A 23677-nucleotide genomic window follows, 5' to 3' on the forward strand; every position below is an offset into this window, starting at 1 on the left:
AGACCCATCGGAATACGACGTGAATTTTCGCTCTATATGATTCCCCTCGTGGCATCATCACTCCTACTCGAGTCAACAGAAAGTCTACCTCCAGAATTATCAGAGGAAGTGAGCTGTTGAGGTCTCGTATCCAATGACAATCTACCTGAAGCAATCGCACTTGGTTAGGCCCTCTGGTTGATGGGAATGTCTCCGTAACATGGATGTGAGTAACCAGGCACAGGAGCCATGAATCCAACCAGTTGGTTAAACGAACCTTGTTCACCTGATTCTTGGTGCAGGACACTCTAATACTGTTGATATACTGGATATGGTGGTGTGAAATAATCCGCAGAATGCGTGTCAGGAATGTATGGATCGATTTTACCAATTACATAAGCCTCCCAAACAAACTGCATACATTATGCAAGTAATAGAGGATTACACACTGAATAATAATACGGCTAAATGAAAACAACTACTTATTTATTACGACAAACCTGTCCTTTTTGCAGATCATCCAGTGCTCTCCTAAAGTGAGCAAGGCTACGAAATCTGTAAGGCCGATTCTCACGATCCCAGTTACGGCAGACATCAGACAATTCGTTAATTAACGTTTATCAATCAAATTTAAAATATATTTTTTCAAAGCATTTAGTAATTAAATTTACCTATTTGCAATCGGAAAGAGTCAATGATTGCCAGTAATCGGCGCAATAATTGGTAAATGGATCCAAGCCCAGGTAAGCAAAAGTGTCAGCGGACCATCAATCTCTTTACAGTCGACACAAGTTGTCCTACACAACACTCTATACAAGTGTGCCAGACATGCCGATCCCCAACTGAACTGTATGATCCCGGCAAAGTTATGGAGTAAGGTAGAAATTTTCAGTGCACCTCTGCCCCAGACTTATCTCCAAACACAACGGTCCCAAACAATAACATTACGTGGCACTTCACGTACCTCTGAATCTGAATATCATCAACCAACACTAAACGATCTTTCAATCCTCGAAACCACGCCAACTTGATGAAACTTTTCCTACAATCTACCTTCCTAGGTGCAATACCAAACTGATCCAAGCATTCACCCTCTAATGCCTCATAACTACTGAGTGTCGGTCCTGTAACTGGCAGACCATTCATCGGAAGACAAAGAATTAACGCCACGTCCTCCAGCATCACAGCACACTCACCAATCGAAAAATGAAATGTGCGAGTCTCAGGGCGTCATCTCTTGATCAGAGCATTAACTAATGCCAACTGACATTGGACAACTCCAATCTGTGAAACATGATAAAAGCCGATGTCCCATAAATACCCCTCCACTATTGAATTGTACCGATCCGGTAACATATAGTGGTCACATTGCAACATCCATAAACCCTATAAAACATAGCCATAGACCACATTAAACAAATGTAACCTTCTTTAATTAACAAATTAAATTTGTATAATAATAATAATAATAATAATAATAATAATAATAATAATAATAATAATAATAATAATAATAATAATAATACATTAATTATGTCATTTTCAACAATTATTATATTAAAAACTATTTTAATATTTATACTTCTAACATAACAAATAATAATCTGAGGGAACTATGGTCTATTCTACTCTAACAACACACAATAATAAATCATTAATCTTTTATTGAATATCTATTATTACACTCATAAGAAAAATAATTAGTTCAATAATTTTGATATATCTCCTATATTATTCTCATAATAATTATTTATTGTCATACCTTAATAAAAATTATTACTACAATTAATTTATTACTAACAATTAATACTACTCAATTTATTAACTATCAAACCTATAATCTTAATAAAAATTATTACTATATTAATAACATTTTATATTATTTAATTTATTATTACACGTATAATCCTAATTACTGCATTTAATAACAATTAATATTAATTATTTCATTATCATTCATACCTACACATTTTAATAAAAATATATACCACAAAATAATTGATCACAATTAATTTATTATCATACATCCATAATCTTAATATAAATTAATATTATCACACTAATCTCTAACATAATCACTATAATTTATTATATTATTACTAATCTTTAACATTATCACTATATATTATCTTAATTAAATCAAAATATTTAAACATTAGTAAATTTCTAACATTGTCACTATATTTTATCACTATTAATTTCTAACTAATACTATCACTATATTTTATCACCATTAATTTCTAACATTACTACTATTATTTTAATTAAATTAAATTATTTAAAAAAACTTACATAATTAGGATGATCAAAATAATTGATAATATGAAGTTTCAGACAATTGACGTCTTTTACTCTTCTTTTCCTTGGCATTGTTATAAGCTGGTAGTCCAAAAAAATTTTTTTCAAACCTTAGATTTTATCATCAATGGAGGTTGGAGATAGTGGGGTTGGAGAATGTTGAAATAAAAGTGAGAGAGGTAAAAGGAAAGGGGGATTTCGGTATATACAAGCAGAGGGAATGAGGTGATTGCATGGCTGATGCGTAGTTTGGAGATGCTGGGTGCATGTACAAATCGGATGGTCCGATTTGTGTACCTGCCGAGCTTTAAATCAGACCATCTGATTACCGTTTTCAAATCGAACCGTTCGATTACTTGATCACCGTCACACATCGATAAAGTTCCATTCACTCTCATAAATTTGTTATATACCATGCTTCTTCCAGTATTAAAATTAAAAAAATAAATAATTGTATCACCAAAATTTAAATCATAATTTATATATATAATCATCTGGTACATATAGGCATTCAATTGAAATTATTGGTATACACTTCATCTATTAAACAACATTTCTATTTCATCTTCATCTAACGAAAAGTGTAAGGATGTTTTCCAGATAAATGAGCTGCAAAAAAAAAAAGTAATTATTTGACAAGCATAATAATAACTTGGGCATCTATAAACTGTAAGTGAAACTGAATTGATTGAGTACTCATACAAGGTAACTAACACTACTTCTGTTAGTTTCCTTATTTCTTTGTAGTAATATATATATATTTTTTTTAAGTTGGATCTAGAGTTAACTACTTTATTTGAAATAAACACAAATGATTTTTTTTTTGTGTATTCCTAAAAAAACTTAAGGACAAAAGCTACTGAATTTCAAAAATACTCTCCGAACATTAAAAATCATCCACAGCATTATATCTGTGTATATTTATATATGTTGTTTCTCTCTTTTTTTAACAAAATGATTAACCATCAAAATGATGATGTTTTTTATAATAGTATAATTAAACTTTTCATATACACAAAAAATAACATTTTATTCGTATTTTGATTATAAATATAAATCTATTTTAATTATATTATTTATAAAATATGATTATATTATTTTTATTATATTATTTATAAAGTTTGATTATAAATAGAAATATATGGTCAATCTGTATTTTAATACGTAATATTCTTATAAGGCTAGTTTCATTTTTTGTTTCTACATGCATTTAATAACATGGTACACATCAACTTATTATATGAAGTTCTCTATGAAGTAAAATGTATGTTCAATAAAAACAATGCATCATTTTATTTACCATTTGAATCCTCTATATTTTAAATTTTATTTTAGAAAATAAAATATTATCTTTTATTATTTATTTTATAAATGAGATAAAAAAGTATGAGAAAAAATTTATTCAAAAATAAAAAATTATACTTTATCTTTTAAAATAAAAATTCAAATTTTAGAGGATCTAAATTTTTTTATTTATAAGGCTATACTTACCTTAAATATAAACATGTAAAAAGATTGCAAGGAAATATTGCTTGATAAATCTACAGAGTGAGCACGATTCCAAAGAATCAAAGCCATGATAGCATGTGTGGAAACCTACCAAATTGAATGATACAACAAAGTTAAGACATGGATAAAAAATGATCAAATAACTTCACTTTCACTACTTATATGGTAATAAGCTAAGTGTAACTACATAATTTGCACACTTGGAAAAGGTTTAAATGGTTGATTTGCATATTTTTGCATGTTAGGGGCTAAAGTGCATGTAGCGTAAAGTTTAGCGATAAATCCGGTTTATCCTAATTTTTTATTAGGGATAACTACTAAAAACGCTCCCAAATTATTTAAACGTTGGCAAAAATATACACAAATTTTATTATTAATAAAAATACTTTTAAATAATTTAAAAACGTAACAACAATATTCAACAGTAAATATATATTTTTAAAAAAATTCTTAGAAATTGAATTTTGATGTAATTTTTTACAAAAATAATTAAAAAAATGAGATATTATTATTCTTAAAATTTAGTAATTTTTTTAAGTATATATTTTTTTGTAATTTTTTAAAAATATTTTTCAAAAAAATATATTAGAGATTGAATTTTGATGTAATTTTTTGCAAGCATAATTAGAAAAATAAGATATTATTATTCTTAAAATTTAGTAATTTTTTGTTAAATATATATTATTTTGTGATTTTTTAAAAGTATTATTGGTTGTTAACAAAAATAATTATAAAAAAATTATATACTTAACAAAAAATTACCAATTTTTATGTAAAATAATATATTATTTTTATAATCATGCTTGCAAAAAATTACATCAAAATTCAATCTCTAAGATATTTTTTTAAAAATATATGTTTACTGTTGGGTATTGTTGTTGTATTTTTAAATTATTTGAAGGCATTTTTGTCGATAGTAAAATTCGGGTGTATTTTTTTCGGCGTTTGAATAATTCGAGGATCTTTTTGGTGGTTAACCCTTTTTATTATTAAATGATTATTTATATAATTATTGTATAGTTTTACTTAGCAGTTTTGATTTTTGGAGTAAGTACTTTATGATATATACCAGGATTTCTATAATCAAAAGTTTTAAATTTTAATTCATATTATTTTTTAAATAGAAAAAATTTTAGTATAAAAAAAATTCCAAAAAATAAAAGAGGCTCTTACAATTGAGGGAACGTCTTAGATAAATAATTATTTATATAATTCACATATTCCTATCTATCCGTCTAAACTTTTAGTATAAGTGTTTCATAAAAAAAAATGAATAATATTTATAAATCATATTCCATAAAGTAAAAAAAAAAGTACCGAAAAAATTTTGCTCCATAAGAATGGAGATGATGCTCCAATTAGAATAGCAGCTCCATAAGCAATTTCAAGAAGTGAAACACAAAACCAAAATACCTAACAAAGTATTAACAAAGTGAAGTGTGAACATTAATATATTATTATATATCACAAACTAATTATAATATATTGCACGTACGAGGGGAAGAAAAAAAAAATACCCGCTTAGAACCTAATCGGATTGCTAAAGTTTTGATTCCTGCTGCTTTGTCTCCTTCAATGTCCGGCATATCCTATTTGTTTCACCAAATAATGTTACATTAGTTAACTGAACACATTCAACCAATAAATAATATAAAAAATGAATATTCATCTTAAGAACCAAGACAGAAAGTTTTACCTTTGCCATTGCTACAACCGCATAAAAAATTGCCATCACAACAGTAGCAAAAAATAGGGATCTTGGGTAAGTAGTTGCCTTATTGAGTACAAAGGTCTAGACAATAGACATCATGGAATGAATTAGAATCCAAAAATATATTACACTATCATAATAATATTTTTTCTAAAAGTTTACGTTGATATATAGAAGAAAACACGTAAATAATTATATAAAATTTGTATGTGAACTTATTCAAGTTATATTCGATTGATTTTTTTTTTTAAAATAACATATAAATTAGGTATAAGAGCTATGTAATTTTACAATAGTTAAAAAAAAATCATCGCTAAATAAAATAAAATAATAATAGTTTAACTCAAACCGCCACTAAACGTTACAGACTTGGCAGCGTAGTTATTATCGCCGTACTAACCGCTGCTAAATATCACTTTTTGAAACAATTTGTTTGTAGTTTTTAATATATCTCCTTATACAAAAGTGTTTTTTATTTATTTATTTATGTGAACAAATCCCTCACTATTCTAATTTTTTTATTTTAAAATTAGAAATAAAAAAAATGGACTTATATTGTAATTAGTTTTCTAGATTTTTTTTAAAACCAAGTCTCTGGTGGCTATGTCTATGGTAACTAGTGGTGGCTAAAGCTACACTTTTAACTTAAAAGTGTAACTCTTCACAAAGAAAAGCGTCACCTAATGGAAAAAAAGTAAATTAGAAGATTTAAGAGAAGAAATAATTAAGTTATCAAAATTAATAGATCAAAAATTAATGATTTTAACTAATGTTAACTGTAATGACACCGAATTCTTAAAATCAATACAAAATGATTTTTCTCAAAATCTTTATTTTACTATAAGTTTTATTGAAGGACTTCAAAAACCTGAAAAAACTTATTTTTCACACGGAATTTCTAAAAAATGTTACCATGGAAATGATTCCCCACATCTATATCATACTTTTAACCCACAATTAAATTCTATAGTAGATATGCTTGAAGAAATATTAACATCCATAAAATTTCAAAGAAATAAGGAAAAAGAGAATCCCAAGGAAGAAAAATTTCAAAACATAATTAACATAACAGATTTAAAAGTAAAACCACCACTAAAATTATGAATATTGAAGAAAAATTAGAAGAAGTTACAATACTTTTTAAACAACTAAAAATGGCTCAAGAAAATAATATTATGGAACATGGTTTTCAGATAGAGGAAGAATTAGTAAATTCTAAAAATATAGAAAATGAAGAACACATTCTAGATTATTCAAGTGACGAAGAACCAGCTATTACAATACAAGTAAAAAATGAAGCTGGAACATCTAAGTATAATCAATCTCAATTTAAATGGGAAACAGGTTTTGATAATTATGCTTTTAAAAAAGGGTTTATAAATAAAGATTCAAAATATACAAAAATACCATCAAAATACGTTCCTAAAATCCAGGAAATGGAAGGAGAAAGAATGCTCGATTTAGACTGCAAAAAGAACGAAAAAGAAATTTTCGAAAATTGGTTGAATTCCTTCTTATTAGAAGCCTTTACTAATCCAAAACTTGGTGAATTGTCTGGAAGGGACATTTGGAATTACATAGGGTTTCATACTAAAAGAACTATAAGAGATTATATGACATCAATAGAAAACCAAATAATAGAAGAATTAGAAACAAAAACAACAGCTTATAATACGATATTATATATAATGATGATTCTATATAAAGAATTTTTTGGAAAAAATATTATAGATCATAGACAAGAAGTCTATAATAAAGAATATCAAGAAGCAAAAAACCATTTAGCTAATATTCAGATATATGATCTATGTAATGTGGAGTCTTATATATGTGAATATAGAATACATTATTACAAATTAAAAGAAGAAGATAAAAATCATTATCTTAGTATGTACATAACAAAACTTCCATATCCTGCTAATGAATTTATAATGGGAAGATTTATAAGAGAAATAAATAGAGGAACAATTGAAAATAATTTTGGTGGAGCAACCTCTGCTATAAGAGAGGAAATAAAAGAACGTTGTATGCAAGAAGCAACTCAAAAAAGATTTGCAAATATAATCAAAATTTGCTGTCACGATAATGAGGAGATACCTAAAAAATATGGTCTTAATAAAAATCTTCAAAGAAAAAGAAAATATCAATTTAGAAAAAGAAAATACTATCTAAACTGAAGAAAAGAGAGATATTTTAGAAAAGAAAATAACAAGAAAAACAAAAGACAAAGAAATAACTATTGCCCGAATAAAAAAGAAAATTGTAAATGTTGGTATTGTCAAGAAGAAGGACACTACGCAAATGAATGCCCGAAAAAGAAGGATAAAAAGGATCTTACTAAACAAATAGAAATTGCTAAGTCTTGTTTCATGGAACCATTAGAAGAATCTGATGATAACTTAGACTATATTTTTGAATATGTCTCGGGAACAGACTCAGAGACTGAGTAATAATGCTACATTTATTACTATAAAAATAACAGAAAAGTTTATAAATGCTTTCATAGATTCTGGGGCAACACAATGCTTTGCTAGTTCAAGTATAAAACTTGATTGGAAAAAATTAAAGAAACCATTAAGAGTTAGAATAGCTGACAAATCAATACATAAAATTGACCAAAAAGCAGAGATGGTTGAAATTTTTATTCAAAATTATAGGTTCATTGTTCCATCTATATATATGTTAGATTCTGGAATGGATTTTATCATAGGAAATAACTTTTTAAAGCTATATCATCCATTCATTCAAGAATTAACATATATAGTTTTAAAAGCTCCACACGATTCTTCAATAAATCAAAAATCAAAACGTATAAAAATACCAACTACTACTATAGATAAGATCTTAAAATTTAAAATATTTTCTATATTAGAAACATGTTATTTAAATCTATACTTTCAGATAAATATTCCAAAAAATAATCTTGAAATAAAGATAGAAGAACTCTTGGATGAAATTTGTGCTGAAAATCCTTTAGATATTAAAAATACAAATAACGAATTAGTAAGCATTAAATTAAAAGATCCCACAAAAGAGATAAATGTTCCAAATAAAATTCCTTATTCCGCGAGAGATAGAGAAGAGTTCTCATTAGAGTGTAAAGATCTTTTGAAAAAAGGAATTATAAGATCAAGTAAAAGTCCTCTTGCGGCTCCAGCTTTTTACGTTGAAAACAATAATGAAATTAAAAGGGGAAAACGAAGAATGGTAATAAACTATAAGAAAATGAATGAAGCAACTATTGGTGATGCTCATAAACTTCCAAGAAAAGATTCTATTTTAGAAAAAATCAAAGGAGCAGCTTAGTTTTCATCTCTTGATGCAAAATCAGGATATTGGCAACTTCGTTTAGATGAAGAAACAAAGAAATTAACTGCTTTTACTTGCCCAACAAAAGAATCAACAAGTATGTTGCTTTATGAATGGAATGTATTACCATTCGGATTAAAGCAAGCCCCAGGTATTTATCAAAGATTTATGGAAGAAAATCTAAAAGAGTTAAATAAATTTGTTTTAGTATACATTGATGATATACTAATTTTTACAAAACAGGATAAAGAAGATCATCTTCAAAAATTATTAATAGTTTTAGAAAGATGCAAGGAAAAAGGATTAGTTCTTAGTAAAAAGAAAGCAAGAATAGCAAAACAAGAAATAGAGTTCCTTGGATTAATTCTATCCACTCAAGGAAAGCTAAAACTTCAACCAAATGTTCTAGAAAAGGTAAATTTATTTCCTAATAAAATAAAAGATAGAAAACAATTACAAAGATTTTTAGGGTGTATAAATTATATTTCTGATCAGGAATTTTTAAAGAATATAACAGAATACACTAAAAGCTTATTTCCAAAAATAAGTACTAAAAAAGTATGGAAATGGAATGAAAAAGATAGTATACAAATTCAAAGAATTAAAGAATTATGTGAAAATCTTCCAAAACTTTATATTCCAGAAGAAAATGACTACTTAATAGTAGAAACAGATGCTTCAGACATAACCTGGTCAGGATGTCTAAAAGCTAAGAAAACTATAAAAAGTTTGGAACAAGAAAAAGAAACACTAGATTCTAAATATCCCCCAAAGGAATTACTTTGCAGGTATATTTCAGGGACTTTTACTCCAACAGAACAGAGATATACTACTCATGAAAGAGAAACTCTAGCAGCAATTAAATCTCTTAAGAAATGGAAAATTGATTTACTACCCAAAGAATTTTACATTAAGGACAGATTCAAGTTATTTAACAGGTTTCATACGATATAATTTGAAAGTTGATTATAATCATGGACGATTGGTAAGATGGCAATTATTTTTGTTACAATATCTAATAAAAATTGAATATATTAAGGGTGACAAAAATGTTATTGCAGATACATTAACAAGAGAATGGAGTTCGTCTACAACGCATTAAATCAAGAAATTCAAAAATATGAACAAGAACTCGAAAAATGCAAGCATTGTCAGCAAATAAGGACACAGATCCAATCCCTCAAGAAGGCCATCGAAGCAATGAAATCAACACAACAACCAAAACCATCAGAGTTCAGCCAGCTAAGCGTGGTGGACAAATCAGGTGAGGAAAAAATTCCAGAAAATAAAACAATTGCTGAAATTATCAAAAAATCCACCCAAGATAAAAAATATTATGTAATTTATAATGGCCCCATGAAAGGAGTATATGATGCCTGGGAAAAAGCAGCATCATTTACACATCAATCAAGGATAATTCATAAAGGAGGGTTTTTAACACTGGAAGAAGCAAAGGAATCCTTCAGAGAATATGAAGCTCTTCATCCAGAACAAACCCTAAAAAGAGCAGATAAAGCTCCAATTCAAACCCAGAGAACAGGGATAATAAGAAACATTCCTACAAGGGCTGAAATCAAGGAAAAGAAAAGGGTCTGTAGATCAAATCTCAGAGAAACCCTTAACATAGTCCTGAATTGGACTAAAGAAAAGAGGGCAATCTTGGGATATTATCCTATTGCCAAAGAACAGCTAACAAAGCTGGCTATATTTCCAGAGGCTTCCCCATCTGACACCTATCAGTTTTTCCATTATGGATTAATTGATACAATTTTAATTTTTAATGATTTGAAAATTATTAGTGAGTTTCTTGCAGGATTCGTTGATGCAGTAAAGAGATTTAAAAATATGATTGACAACGTAAATCCAAGGGATATATCCCTAAAATTTACAAACAGTCAACCTATTTTTAATGAAGAAGAAGAATGCTTGGTTCCAGCACATCAAGTAATATTCATGTCCGTCTTCCCAGGAAATTTTCAACCAATTGATCAAGTTCAAGATTTAACAATCTACAGTCATGAAGGTAGACTAGCCAGCACACTAGCAAGGGTCTTCGAAAGAACTCAAAAGATAACAAGGGAATCTCACACAAGAATCAATTATAAAAGCAGAAATACTCTGCTTGTGTCCAGTAAAAGAAATGAAATTGAAGAAAGAGAGATGAGACTCTTAGTGGAATTTGAATCAGCATTCTACAACTTATCTGGACTCTTAAAAAATCTCCCCGAAGGGATAAAGAGGAATCTCTGCTATTTGATAAAAGACAGAGAAGACCACAAGTGCCAGCTATGTGTCTCAGAGTTATTTGAAGAAAGCAATAATGAAACAACCCACATGATAAAGGAAGAAGACAACGCATCTGAAGGTCACATGATGAAAGAGGAGGACAGCACATCTGAAGCATCTCTCAACATTATTGCATAGTGACGTAAGCGCTTAGGTCATAGAGCACCAACAATATAGCTGGTGCAAGATAATAAACAATGACGTAAGCAATGACGTCATAAGAAGGGTAAAGATGGGAATTGTCCATCAGACCCAACCATTATAAATAGGTTGCTTAGGCTATTGTAGAGATCATCAAACAATAGAAAGCAGAAGGCTAAGAGTACTCATATGCTAGAAGAGCAAGGAGGAAGCGGCCGAGGCGATTCTATAGTTTGAAGAAGAATTCCCTTAGGAAAAACCAATTCTAAACTCCCCTCTGGAGTTAGTATCTACAATCTTCCCTCTGGAGATAAAAACATTTTATGTAAAATATTCTAAATAAAGGAAGTTTTTCTCCAGAAAGGTACGCCTTTATCTTAATCTCATAGTTATGAATTATTTAGAAAGTTTAAAATTAACGGAAGAATCTGATTATTATAGATTATCTGCCTTATTAGTTAATGAAAAACAGGCTGTTCTAAAAACAGAATTAAATCTCAAATCAAATGAAAATTTTAATAAACAAAATCTTTTAAAAGAAGTTTTTAATGGAAAAAATATAATATACTATGGAAAAATTCAACTTGAAGCCCCTATAAAGATAAAATCTGCTAATGGAGAACTTGAAATAGCGTTGATAAATGATGAAAAATTGAGTAAACAGATTGAGAAAATTAAGGATCAACAAAAAAGATCTAAAATTGGATGGATTCATATTAGTACTATACAAGTCTTAATCAAATCTACATATATGAAAGGAATTAATTCACCAATAAGCTTAGCAATCTGTGACAAAAGAATTACTGATGACCCAATAGATCAAATAATTGGAATTGTTCATGGAAACTTGGCAAACGTAAATGTTAAATTCAATGCCCATCTTGGATATGCTATACCTTTATCAACTGAAAATCTTGGAAGATCTATAAGTTTGACTTATAAATTTCACAGAAAGAATCTAATGGAACAAGACGATGAACCATTTTCAATTACATATGCAATAAATTATGCTTTAACAAATAGCCATCATAGTATAATATTTAAAAACAGAGAAAGAATTTATATCGATGAATTATTTCAGAAAATTGTAAAAACAGAAATACCAAAATATAAAGCTATTGAAAACCCAGTTCTTTTACTAAAAGAACCATCAGGAAAATTAGTTTCATCGAATTTTCAAATAAGAGAATCCAAAATTAATAGCCCTTTAAGTTTATCTAAGCTAAAAATCAAAGAAGAAAATTTTGAAATAAAAGAACTAACAAAAAAGGTCGAAAAATTAAATGAAACCCTAAACACTAAATTATGACAGTAAATAAAGAAGAAATATATGTGACTTATCAAGACAAGAAACAAGAGCTATTTGAAAGAAAAAATCAGTTGAATTATTTACAGTTTTCTGAAATAAATCAAAGAGCATTCAAAGCCCTAAAAATAATCTATGACAAGTTGAAAAGAGAAGTTGAAGAGCTAGAGAAATTAATAGAATCTCTAGAAAATAGTGATGAATCAATGATAGAGTTTGCAAAAATTTTAAAATAATAATGAAGCATAAAAAGATTGAAAAATAGGACGAGAAAATTAAAAGGTAAAATAAAGGAGTATAAAAGGGAATTAAACAATCTTCAGATTAAAATTAATGATCTTATAATAAGAAGGATAGAAATAAGAATAAATATAAACAAGTTGGAATTGAACTTAAAAAAGTTATAAATGCCTGGAAAACCATATTATGACCTAAAAGAATTAAAGCTGTTAAAAGAAAAAATGGAGAATGAAATTGAAAAATTAAACAGATATTTAGGAACAGGAGAAAGTGTAGAAATAAAAGAAGTTATTGAGGATTTGAGAAGTTATATTAAAGAAAAAGACAAACAGATAAAAGATTTTATATACAATAATCCATGCAAAAAAGAATATTATAAACTAAAACAAGATTGAAAAGTTATAAACTGGTAGAAATGGTCAATACTTTCAAAGAAAAATATAAAGAGCTAATAGAAATTTCGAAAAAAAAATTAAAAAAAAATCGAAATTAAAAATTTAGTATCAGAGCCAAGTTAACGATTAAGGGTAACACTTTTTCTTTAAACAACACTTTTAGTGATACGCTTTAAAAAAAATCAATTATCAAATATCTACAATTAATTGGTAAACTTTTTTGTAGTTACTATAAGTATAATAAAATAATAGGTACCATAGGAGGCACCTTTTTTTAAAGGCTAATGCATGAACATCTACAACAATATAATATTCTTGGAAAGATTTAAGTTTAGAATGGATAAATACCTTCATGTGCATAAAAGCTGCAATATTAAAAGATATCGTCATCCCAATTGAATGAATCATTACAGTAAGTGTTGTAGATTTCTTCCACCTTAGAAAAGGTAACTGCAAATGTAGGTTTAAAAATAACAATTAGTTATATAAATATTATGAACAATATGTAGCCACCGTTATGAAAGAAAATTAAATATAATCCAACCACCATTTCAATATAAAAGTATTATTAAAAAATGCTCTAAGTAAATTAACTTCATATTCAGGGAGAAATCTATTATCATCATAAGACAAGTTGCATCTTGATAATATGTAACAAAAAAAAGTTGCATCTTAATAAATTTTCGTTACATAAACAACTTGTGTGTGCATATATTTCGTAACGGTTAGAAATATAATTATTCGTGTTATTTATTTGACTTTTTTTATCGATTTAAATTTTTTAAAAAAATAATTTTATAACATAAGACAAATAAAAATAAAAAATAACATAAAATAAATAATAACATAAGACAAATAGAAAAATGTCTATATAAAAGTTCAAATAAACTTTAAAAAAACTTTTATTTAAGAGAAAGTGTAATTTCATAACAATAACAAATTATAATAACAAAAATATTTAACACAATAAAAATTAAACTCAAAGTTGTCTAAAATTATTTTATTTTATATTCTTTAATTATTATTTATCTTATTTTATATTTTTTATTACGGTTAGAATAATTGAATAATATTAGATATAAAACTATATAACTATGCATATTAAAAACATAAAATTATAAATATTAAAATAAATAAAATTATTTTAAATTATTATCTTCTTATCATTACTGCTATTACAATAAGTATATAATAAAAAATAAGTGAAGATATTTACTAAATGAGAGTGGCTGTAGCACTCCCAAAAATGATTATATTAGAGAGGGAACATTTGTGGGCCGCATAATAATATATTGAATAACACTGGATAGATAAAGTCTGATATCAGTTTAGTTAAGTGGGCCTAATTGATGATAATGATCTCTTTTCCTAGTTGTTGTGGAGTCATTTGTTTCTATGTTTGAGGAGTTGTGTTTGTTTACCAATGCTATAGGTTTCTTGCATCTAGGCACGTTGTGCCAATCCTCTCAGTTTCTCTATTATATATTGAGGAATAAAAATAATATTTCATATTAATTAAATTATATATAAATTTTATTCCTTTTAAATAATTGTATATTCTATGCACAGAACATAAAACGATACACGCCACACAAATTTTAAAATTTTATAAGATATAAGGATATGTATATATATAAAAATAATTTTTTTAAATTTATTTTAAAAATATATATTAAAAATAAGGTTAGAGATACTGACATATGATGATATTTAAATGTGTCTAAATATATTTAATAAAAAAATTTTTATTTTTTATTAAAACATAGTTAAACACTATAGACAAACATGTCAAACGAATATCAATAAATATCATGTCCAAAATATATTTAACACGCAAATATAATAATTCAACAAAGTATTCATGTTTCACGGTCACAGGTATAACGTGAAAGCATCCCTTTCAGGAGGTTGTGGGTTCGAACCATATAAGCCAAAAAATTTTTATTGAGGAAGTATATGGATTCGATGAAATATTTGTACAATGTGTACAATGAGCATTTAGCGATGTTTGATTCAGTAGGATATTAGATGTTTATTATCCCCTGATATCTGGATGGTTATTCTGAATAGTATGGGTGTATTGTGTTTGAAAAATTAATAATATTTTACTCTAGATATTCATTTTTTAACTTATATTAGGTCAAATAAATAGTCTATTGACTCTCTAGTGAAATTTTTTTATTTCTTTTTGAAAGGTGTCTCCTGCAGTGATCCAGCATACTGCTGGTCCACCGTGGGCTTGCGGGAGTCAGCAGGGAGTCATGCATCCCAACCGCACTGGTTTGACACGCGCGAATACTAAGAGACTTTATCCATACTAATCGTGAAACTTTTGTAATAATTTCAATCAATTTTTTGAGGATATTGATAAACAAAAATCATTAATTGATTTACAATGCAATGCAAAGACAAAACTGCAGGTGTTCAAAAGCAATATTAAAATCAACTCACATTAACGGAATAACCTGTCATTAGCACAAAAGTGAGAAGAAGAGCCCAAAGCGATGGTTTTGATCCTATCATCCAAGCAACTCCAAAGCTCTGTACAACAAACATAATTAATAAGAGCATGTGTGCCAACCTTGTTATAAAGATATAATAAGAAAAAAAATTGAGGGTTAACAATTTTAATTTATATTCTTCAATACTTTTAGTTAATAGTCCAACACTTTTAACTTAACAGTTTAACACTGTATTTTTAGTAAATATTTTTAAATATTATTGACTAGTTCCTGATAAAAAATAATAAATTATAATAGTCTATAATATTTTTCAATTGTATCATCATAAGGCACATGCTTGTCAGTTATCAAATTTATGTAAGCATTTTTTTTACTTTCTATTCATACTCCTCCTCAATATAATGACTTGAATATTTTCGTAGGTGGGTGATAATTATTAGTATCAAGTGAAATTTCGTAAATTATTAGGTGAGTTGGACAGCTTTTAACTTTAGAAATTATTCATTTACTATCTGATCTCAGCCAAATCTCAAATCCGAATACCTGTTACAAAACGAGAAATTTCACCAGTAAACCGATGCTGTGTGTAATTTTTTTGTAACTTTGGTAACTTTATTTATTCCAACAACTTTTGTTTTGAACAATTTTTTTGCAGGTTTCTGAAGTGGGTTTATTTATCTTTTGGCCCAAATCTCTCATTCTTTATTGGCACGTATGTAGGTTTGGTCCATGTCAAACCATGTTATGCAATTTTACATTTTAATAGCACCTCGATTTAATACCCCAAAAAAAAAATTAATGGCTGAAGTGCAACTCATTATAACACATTTATTCAACACAATTTCTGTTTTAATTCATTCACACTCTTACTTTCTTTCTCCTTCAAGAACTCAAGCTGAGTTTCTTCATCTCAGCAATGCTTCTCGCATTACAAATCTTGGTTGATTATTCATCAACTCTCTTTTGTCGGACCTAATTATATAGTTTTTATTTTTGTCAAAATGTTCTTCTAATTAATTTAATAAAATACAGAAAGAAAATAAATGAATAAAGAAAGTCGCATCCTAATTAATAACAACTGAAATTAAAATAAACTTAAAGCAATCAATTTGGCAAAAGTGATATATGATTCTGTATATAACATACCAGAAATAGAAATGATGCCACAACTATAATTCCATTTGTGAAAGAAAATTCTCCAGATGCTAAAGGAAGATATGGCTTATTAATCTACAATAACAATTAAAAAAAACGAAGCACCACTGGTTAGAAAAATAACACAAACAAGTAAACGCAGGAAGCTATAACTATAAACGATCGATGCTTGTTTCTGAATTGAGTAAATTCTAATGAATTAATGCTACAACACTTGATGAGGGTAACTTTTAATTCCTCTTACTAATAACGGCTTATGTTTGCTCATCTCAGTTATCTTTTGTATAAAATCACTTGACCGTACCGTTATAAATTTGTATAAATTTTACGATAAAATGTAATGCTAGGTAGACAAAAAAAAAAGAGCAAGAACTTGTCTTATTTAACATTCATTAATTGTCGCAACAATTAATGAATGCTAAATAAAGCAAGTTCTGGTTGTTTTTTGCTGATTTTCTTTGATTACCAAACATTTTCGATAAAATATTGTACGTTTACTTTCTCTATATATCGAATATGAAACTATATAGTTATTTATCAATACTAAATTTAATGGTTCATGAGTTGAGTATTTGACTAATAAATTTAGATCTTTTAAAATAAATAAATCAGTAAAGTAATAAAGTGAGCAATTAATTATTATTAAATTTGTAACTTATATTATATATATTATATAATTTTATTATCTAAATTTAAAAATAATTTTTCATTTTATCACTTTATTAACCATCTCACTTTAGAGGATTTTGATTCTTGATTAATGATCGTGGTCTTAAACCGGACTGGTCCAACGAATCCTTAGCCTTTAAACAAAAGCTTAGTTTTCAAGCACGTGCATTTGCCTATATAATTAGTGTATCTAAATAGAAAATTAGAAATACATACCTTGTCTATTTCAAGATCAGCTAATTGATTCAATCCAACAAGATAGAGATGCATGAAGAAGTGAGGTACAATATACTGAAATGAAATAGCAGGGGAAAAAGCTCAACATTAGGAACACATTCTCAGCTTAGACTTTGTATTGTATGTAGGGTATATAGTGAAAAATGTGATGCAAAACTTAATATCAAGAGATGTGCTGCTATGATTGAAACTCATTAATTTCTTTTGAGATAATATTTAAATTAGTTTTTAAAGTTACATTCTTTTTTTACTGTGATCTTCAAAATTTTAATTTATTCAATTAAATTCTTTAACTTATTAGTATCTGTGACTTATTTATTTTACTAGTATCAAATTCTATTCTCATCACAAAACCAATAATAATGTACTGAAATATGTTAACGATTACCACACTAGATTCTCTAGTGACTATTTAATATGGTAATTGAAATTTTTTATCTCAATTTGTTCTTTAAAAAATTTTAAAACCTTTAAATGAAATTAGAATTAAGATTCTAAATATTTCATAAAAAGCAAATTGAGATAAAAAGATTTCAATTGCCATTTTCTATAGCTATTAAAAAGTCTAACGAAATAGCTATTAATCCATTTCAACACACCTTTAATAATTTCATGACAAAAATAAAATTAGATACTAACGTGAGTCACAAATGCTTAATTAGAGAAGTAAATTAAGTCAATCAAACTTTAGAATTTATATTGCAATACAAGTGTAACTTTAGAGACTAATCTCATGAGCATTAACTCATTTTTGTTTAGTTCGTACAATGTTATTGTCGTTTTAAAAATGATATAAGCATGACATTACAGTATAAATGTTCCTTTCTATGTTTCTTGACATATAAATTGGAGCGAACCTGTAAATAGCCATTAAAAAATGTTGGATATAATTGTGATAGATTATCCACAGCAAGGAGTGAAGAAAAAAGTGAACCTGCCACCTGCACAGATTAAAAGATCCAAAAGATTTTTACAGCAATTGATCATTGATGAGTACAACATTTTTCAAGATTTAATTTAGAAATGAAAGAAACTAACTTGGCTCATGAATGCGTAGAATCTGCTAAATTTGCGAAAAGCATCCAAGCCGTGTATGATAGATTCAATAATAATTTTTGAATTATGATGAGCTTGTGGTTCATGTTCATATGATTCTGTAGTGACTGCATTTATTATTTGTCTCTTCTCATATTTATCAAATGTAGATTTTTGTTCAATGCCTTTGTAATGGTTGGTCCAATTATTCTCCAAAGTCTTGATGATACGATTTTCTGTTAATGATTTTCCATTCTTGTTCCATGAAGATCTTGGTACATAATATCCTGGAAAACCAAATTTCATAATTAAAACATTATAAGTATTTATCTATTGAGACATTCAAAACTCATATCAAAATATACATAAGGTAAAACTTTACTTATTTTTTAATTATTTATACAGTAAATAAAGAATAAAATTGAGAATTGATTATAAAATTTTACAACTAAATTAGAGTGTTATTACTGTTATGTTATATAATAAGTTTATAATTGTCTGAAAGATAAAACCAAAAGACAATTGACTCAATAAATATTCTATTTGTAATATAAAAAGTAAATATATATTAAATAAAATTCGAAATAATAGATATCAACATACCGTGAACTATTACTACCATATACTTAGGTCAAAAATTGAAAATGTCAGCGGAGAGAGAAAGAGAGAGACAGAGAGAATGAAATATGTGACTTACTTGAGTAGGAATGGTCAACGTACTTTTTATTCTTCCGGCAATGACCACCTATCAATGTCACCTCTTGTTATAAATAATAATAATAATAATAATAAAAGAATATATACATACATTGCTATAGTATATTTTTCAATATAATTGTTTAAAATTACTAACAATTATTGATTTATTTTATTTTAAATATTTAAAATAAAATTGTAATTTTATATTTTATAAATTTTTTTTATCATCAATAATTAATTTTTTTTTAATTTTGCGTTTAACTACATTATTTCATTCCTATCTCTAAATGAGATAGATATTTAACAAACATTTTTTTATTCTGTCTTTTATGTTATAAGTTATAACTGTTCAAATAATCATAAATATAGAAATTAAAATAAATTAAATGGAGAATTAATTTTTAAATATATATATATATATATATATATTTAGAATTTATTAAAATATTTTTTTTCATGATACTACTTCTCATAAAAACTTAAGCTGATAAAAATAGATAATATGAATACTTATATTTCTAACGCACTCTTGTAATTGGCATTTTTTGGATTTGCTCAATTTTTTTAACTTTCTTTTCTCTTTTTATTTGTCTTGTGTTTTCTTTTTTTTTTTGTTCACTAAGAATCAAATTCTAGATTTTTTTAATATAAAATTTTGATATTATATCATGATATAACTTTTTTTAAAAATTTAAACTGATAAGAGTATGTGACATAAATGATTATATCTCTAACAATACTATTAAAGACAATAGAAAGTACAATTATAAATTGTTTGTTAAGTAAATACAGGGTTACCTTTTTTTTTAAAATATAGTTAAGATAGGAGGGAAAATATGCTGCCTATATGGTCCATTTAAATGGGTTACAACTGTATAAACGATTTTGAAAAGCCATATATAGCTCAAAAGCTACTTGTTACAAAGGTGGCGGTTTTTTATTTTTAATTCGTATTCTTTCAAGTTTCAATATATCTGAAATGTGTTGCAGTAATCACCCTTATATATCTATGTATGTTTACGTTTTTTTCCAGCCATTGATTTATGAGTTCGTCTTTTTTCTTCTCAAATATCTAAAATTCCTTATCTAGTGGTGCTTGTGGGTGTGATGGAGTGGTCGTTTTAATTTGTGGGTGAAATATATACAGTGATATGTATGATTTTTGTATTTTTTTTCTCTTTTGGCAGTATATTATATCGTAAATATCTCATATTACTTATAAAAAAAAAAAAAACAGAAGTAAAGAAAAAGAATAATTCGATCTTTTAGATATTGAATTTATGTTTATTATAATATATAAAAAAATAAAAAATTAATACTTTTTATTAATATTAATTAATATTTAAAAAATAATTTATTTTTATAATGTTAGAATTTAAGATTTAAAATTTAGTTTTTGAGTTTATTATTGGTAAAAAATGATAAATTGTATTAATCATGTAACATTGCTTTTAATATATAAATGGATAAAGTATTATTTTGATACTTAAGTTTGCCTTAAATTCTAATTTAGTGTCTAACTTTTTAAACGTATTTATAATGTTGTCCTCTACCATTAAATTTAACTCGATAATTAACCAACAAACTTTTATATTAGTGATAATTAATGGGTGAGTTTTACTTACATACTGAAATCGAAAATTATATTAATTCTTAAATATACTAATTGTTCGTGTCAAATTTAACTATAGAACAACATTAAATCTGTTTGCTACTTTTAAAATAGAACATTTGAAACGTTAATGACCAAATTAAAATTTAGCCTAAATATTAGAGACTAAAATAGTACTTTACCTTATATTAATAAGTAATTACCGTCTATTAGTTCACTCATTTAAAAAAAAATATTAAAATAAACATTAATATTGAAAACAAAATAAAAGAAAACAATAATAACTAATACGAAAGAAGAAAGACGGAATACCGGGGATAATGGTGATTGAAGAAGAACAAGAAATTGAGCCTAGAAGCCCAAAAGCCATTATTTACTGAATCAGCAAAATCCTCAGAAAGTAACACAATTTAAGAGAGACATGATCTTCATTTGTCCATTGTTGTAACTATTTATAAAGAATCGTAGAGATAAAGACAGGAACAAGCTGGTTGGTTTGCCGGCGACGCATAGAAACTAATTAAATGAAAAAGTCATCACCTAATGACTTAAATATCAAATCGAAGAAGAAAAAGTCCGCTGAACTATCTTATTATATATTTATGTGTTTATATATCTTTGTAGTATAATAATAATTAACACTGTCAAAAATAAAATAATTAACAATTAAAATAACTAAATTTTTAAGTAAAACAATAGAATATTTTGTAGTATAAATTTTTTTCATAATAATCACAAACGTATATAATATTTTGATACTTTTGTTTATATTTGATTATACATGTAATTTAGTTTAACTATGATATATTATTATTTAAGAAATTTAAATATAGAAAAATATTAGGGAACTAGCACTTTTTATTATTATTAGCCAATATTTTTAGTCAACAAATTATTTTTATACTATTAAAATTTAGAATTTAATATTTAAATTTTAAAATTTAGTATTTCGGATATATCTAGAGTGTTAATTAAGTGTTGGCCAAAAAAATAATTTTTGTTAGTCATATAATATTGTTCTTAAATATAAATATAAAAATACATAAGAACTTTTAAATAGAAATAAAAAATAGATGTAACTCTAATTATTTCAAAAAGGTAAAGATCTTTGGTGTAAAAATGCAAAAAGAGAATTTATACGTAGAATATGTTGTGTGCATAAAAATGTCTCTAATAGAGTTTTTATTATTTGTATTAATAACTATTTCAGGAGGGATGTTTTTGTGGGACCTAACAAAATATTTTAATTTATGTTCCTATCTACTTTTTGGACATACTTAAAAAGATGTTTAATTCTATCACTATATTTACTAATGAGTGAGACAGGTTCTTCTACTTTTGGTTCATAATTTCTTTTAATTCTGTGGTTTATCTGGGGTAGAGATCTAGAATAGTGAATGGTCTTATATATCAATGCATAAATATACAATTCTTTGAAAATTTCAAAGATATCAGCAGGGCACGAAAGTTAACGTTGTATATTTTTTTTATTCTTCAAATACAATGAAAAGGTCAACAACTTCAAATACAATGAAATAGTCAATTATGATTTTGTTTGTTCTAAATTTAACTATTATAAATTGTCATCAAATCATTTTTTTAAAGTTTTTTATTTAATTTATACTATTTTTTTAAATAAACAAAAATCAAATTCTAGATCTATACATCATAAAAAATTTGATATATAAATATAATAAGAGTTTTAATATAATTTATATTTTTTGTTTTACTTTATCATGTATAATTTATAAAAAAAACATATTTTACTATTTAAATAATACATAAACAGTTAACTCAAGATTTTTTATTTAAATTTCAAAATATTTAATAATTTTACATATATTACATATATTTAATCAAAAGTAGATTAATAGATACATTAATACCTATTAATACAACGATAATATAATTTTAATCCAGTTATATATACGTACCATAGTATTGAAAATATAGTGGATATGGAGGTATCAATGTCAAGAGATTTTTAACCCGAATGAAATTTGGTCTAATAAAAAAGCGACGATGCTAACTAAAAATATGTGCTTTAATCTTAAAAACATTTATTACAACTAGTTTATCTATTCAGATATAAGTGGATATTTAAGTGAAAACCTCCATTCAATGACATTTTTAAGGTCAATTGTGATATTAGTGTTTTTCAGGGAGTCCAGCAAATTGATTTTGGTTGTGTTTTGAAAAATGATAGAAGGAGATGGCTGTTGGACTGTTCAAGTGCTCTTTTTTTTTGTCTGTTTGTCATTGTGAGCTCCTGGCATCTTAGTAGGAGCTGACGTTAGCTTGGAAAACTAATTGCACGAGTGTTATTTATGAGACAGACTCACTTCATCATCTTATATTGAGTAATATAATCAGCCACAAAACACATAGATGAAGAAGAAGGATATTGTGTTAAAGCTCCAAGATCTTTTGTCCAAAAATTGGGAGAGCCAATTCCATTTTATTCGAAGAAAAGCTAACGATATCGCTGATCAGTTGTCTAAATCTAGAACAAAAAGTAATTCAGTTCATGTTTTCTAAATCAAATCTGATATAAATTTAGAATAAATTCTGGTACAAAAAATTATCGATTCTAACTAATTTAACTTAGCTTGTGTTTTGGTTTTTTTATCTTTT

General features: G+C 26.5%; 2 protein-coding genes across 2 annotated transcripts; both read right to left on the reverse strand.

The window, feature by feature from the left end:
* Positions 1–287: 287 nt before the first annotated feature.
* LOC112705387 (naringenin 8-dimethylallyltransferase 2, chloroplastic-like) lies at positions 288–16861 on the reverse strand. The gene is made up of 11 exons (XM_072200243.1): positions 16783–16861; positions 15626–15715; positions 13523–13624; positions 5483–5578; positions 5304–5375; positions 5104–5199; positions 3769–3873; positions 1248–1365; positions 944–1109; positions 480–534; positions 288–392 (listed from the first exon to the last, which is right to left on the reverse strand). The coding sequence occupies exons 2-11, from the start codon at positions 15695–15697 to the stop codon at positions 288–290; spliced, it is 987 nt and encodes a 328-aa protein (XP_072056344.1). The 5' UTR covers positions 15698–15715; positions 16783–16861.
* Positions 16862–17522: 661 nt separating this feature from the next.
* LOC140174738 (naringenin 8-dimethylallyltransferase 2, chloroplastic-like) lies at positions 17523–21453 on the reverse strand. The gene is made up of 6 exons (XM_072200244.1): positions 21356–21453; positions 19430–19477; positions 18736–19019; positions 18555–18638; positions 17677–17751; positions 17523–17594 (listed from the first exon to the last, which is right to left on the reverse strand). Exons 1-6 carry the CDS (start codon positions 21411–21413, stop codon positions 17523–17525), a joined length of 621 nt encoding a protein of 206 aa, XP_072056345.1. The 5' UTR covers positions 21414–21453.
* Between the last annotated feature and the right edge of the window lie 2224 nt (positions 21454–23677).

The sequence above is a fragment of the Arachis hypogaea genome, chromosome 8 (genome assembly GCF_003086295.3).
Source record: "Arachis hypogaea cultivar Tifrunner chromosome 8, arahy.Tifrunner.gnm2.J5K5, whole genome shotgun sequence".
NCBI classification, from domain to species: domain Eukaryota; kingdom Viridiplantae; phylum Streptophyta; class Magnoliopsida; order Fabales; family Fabaceae; genus Arachis; species Arachis hypogaea.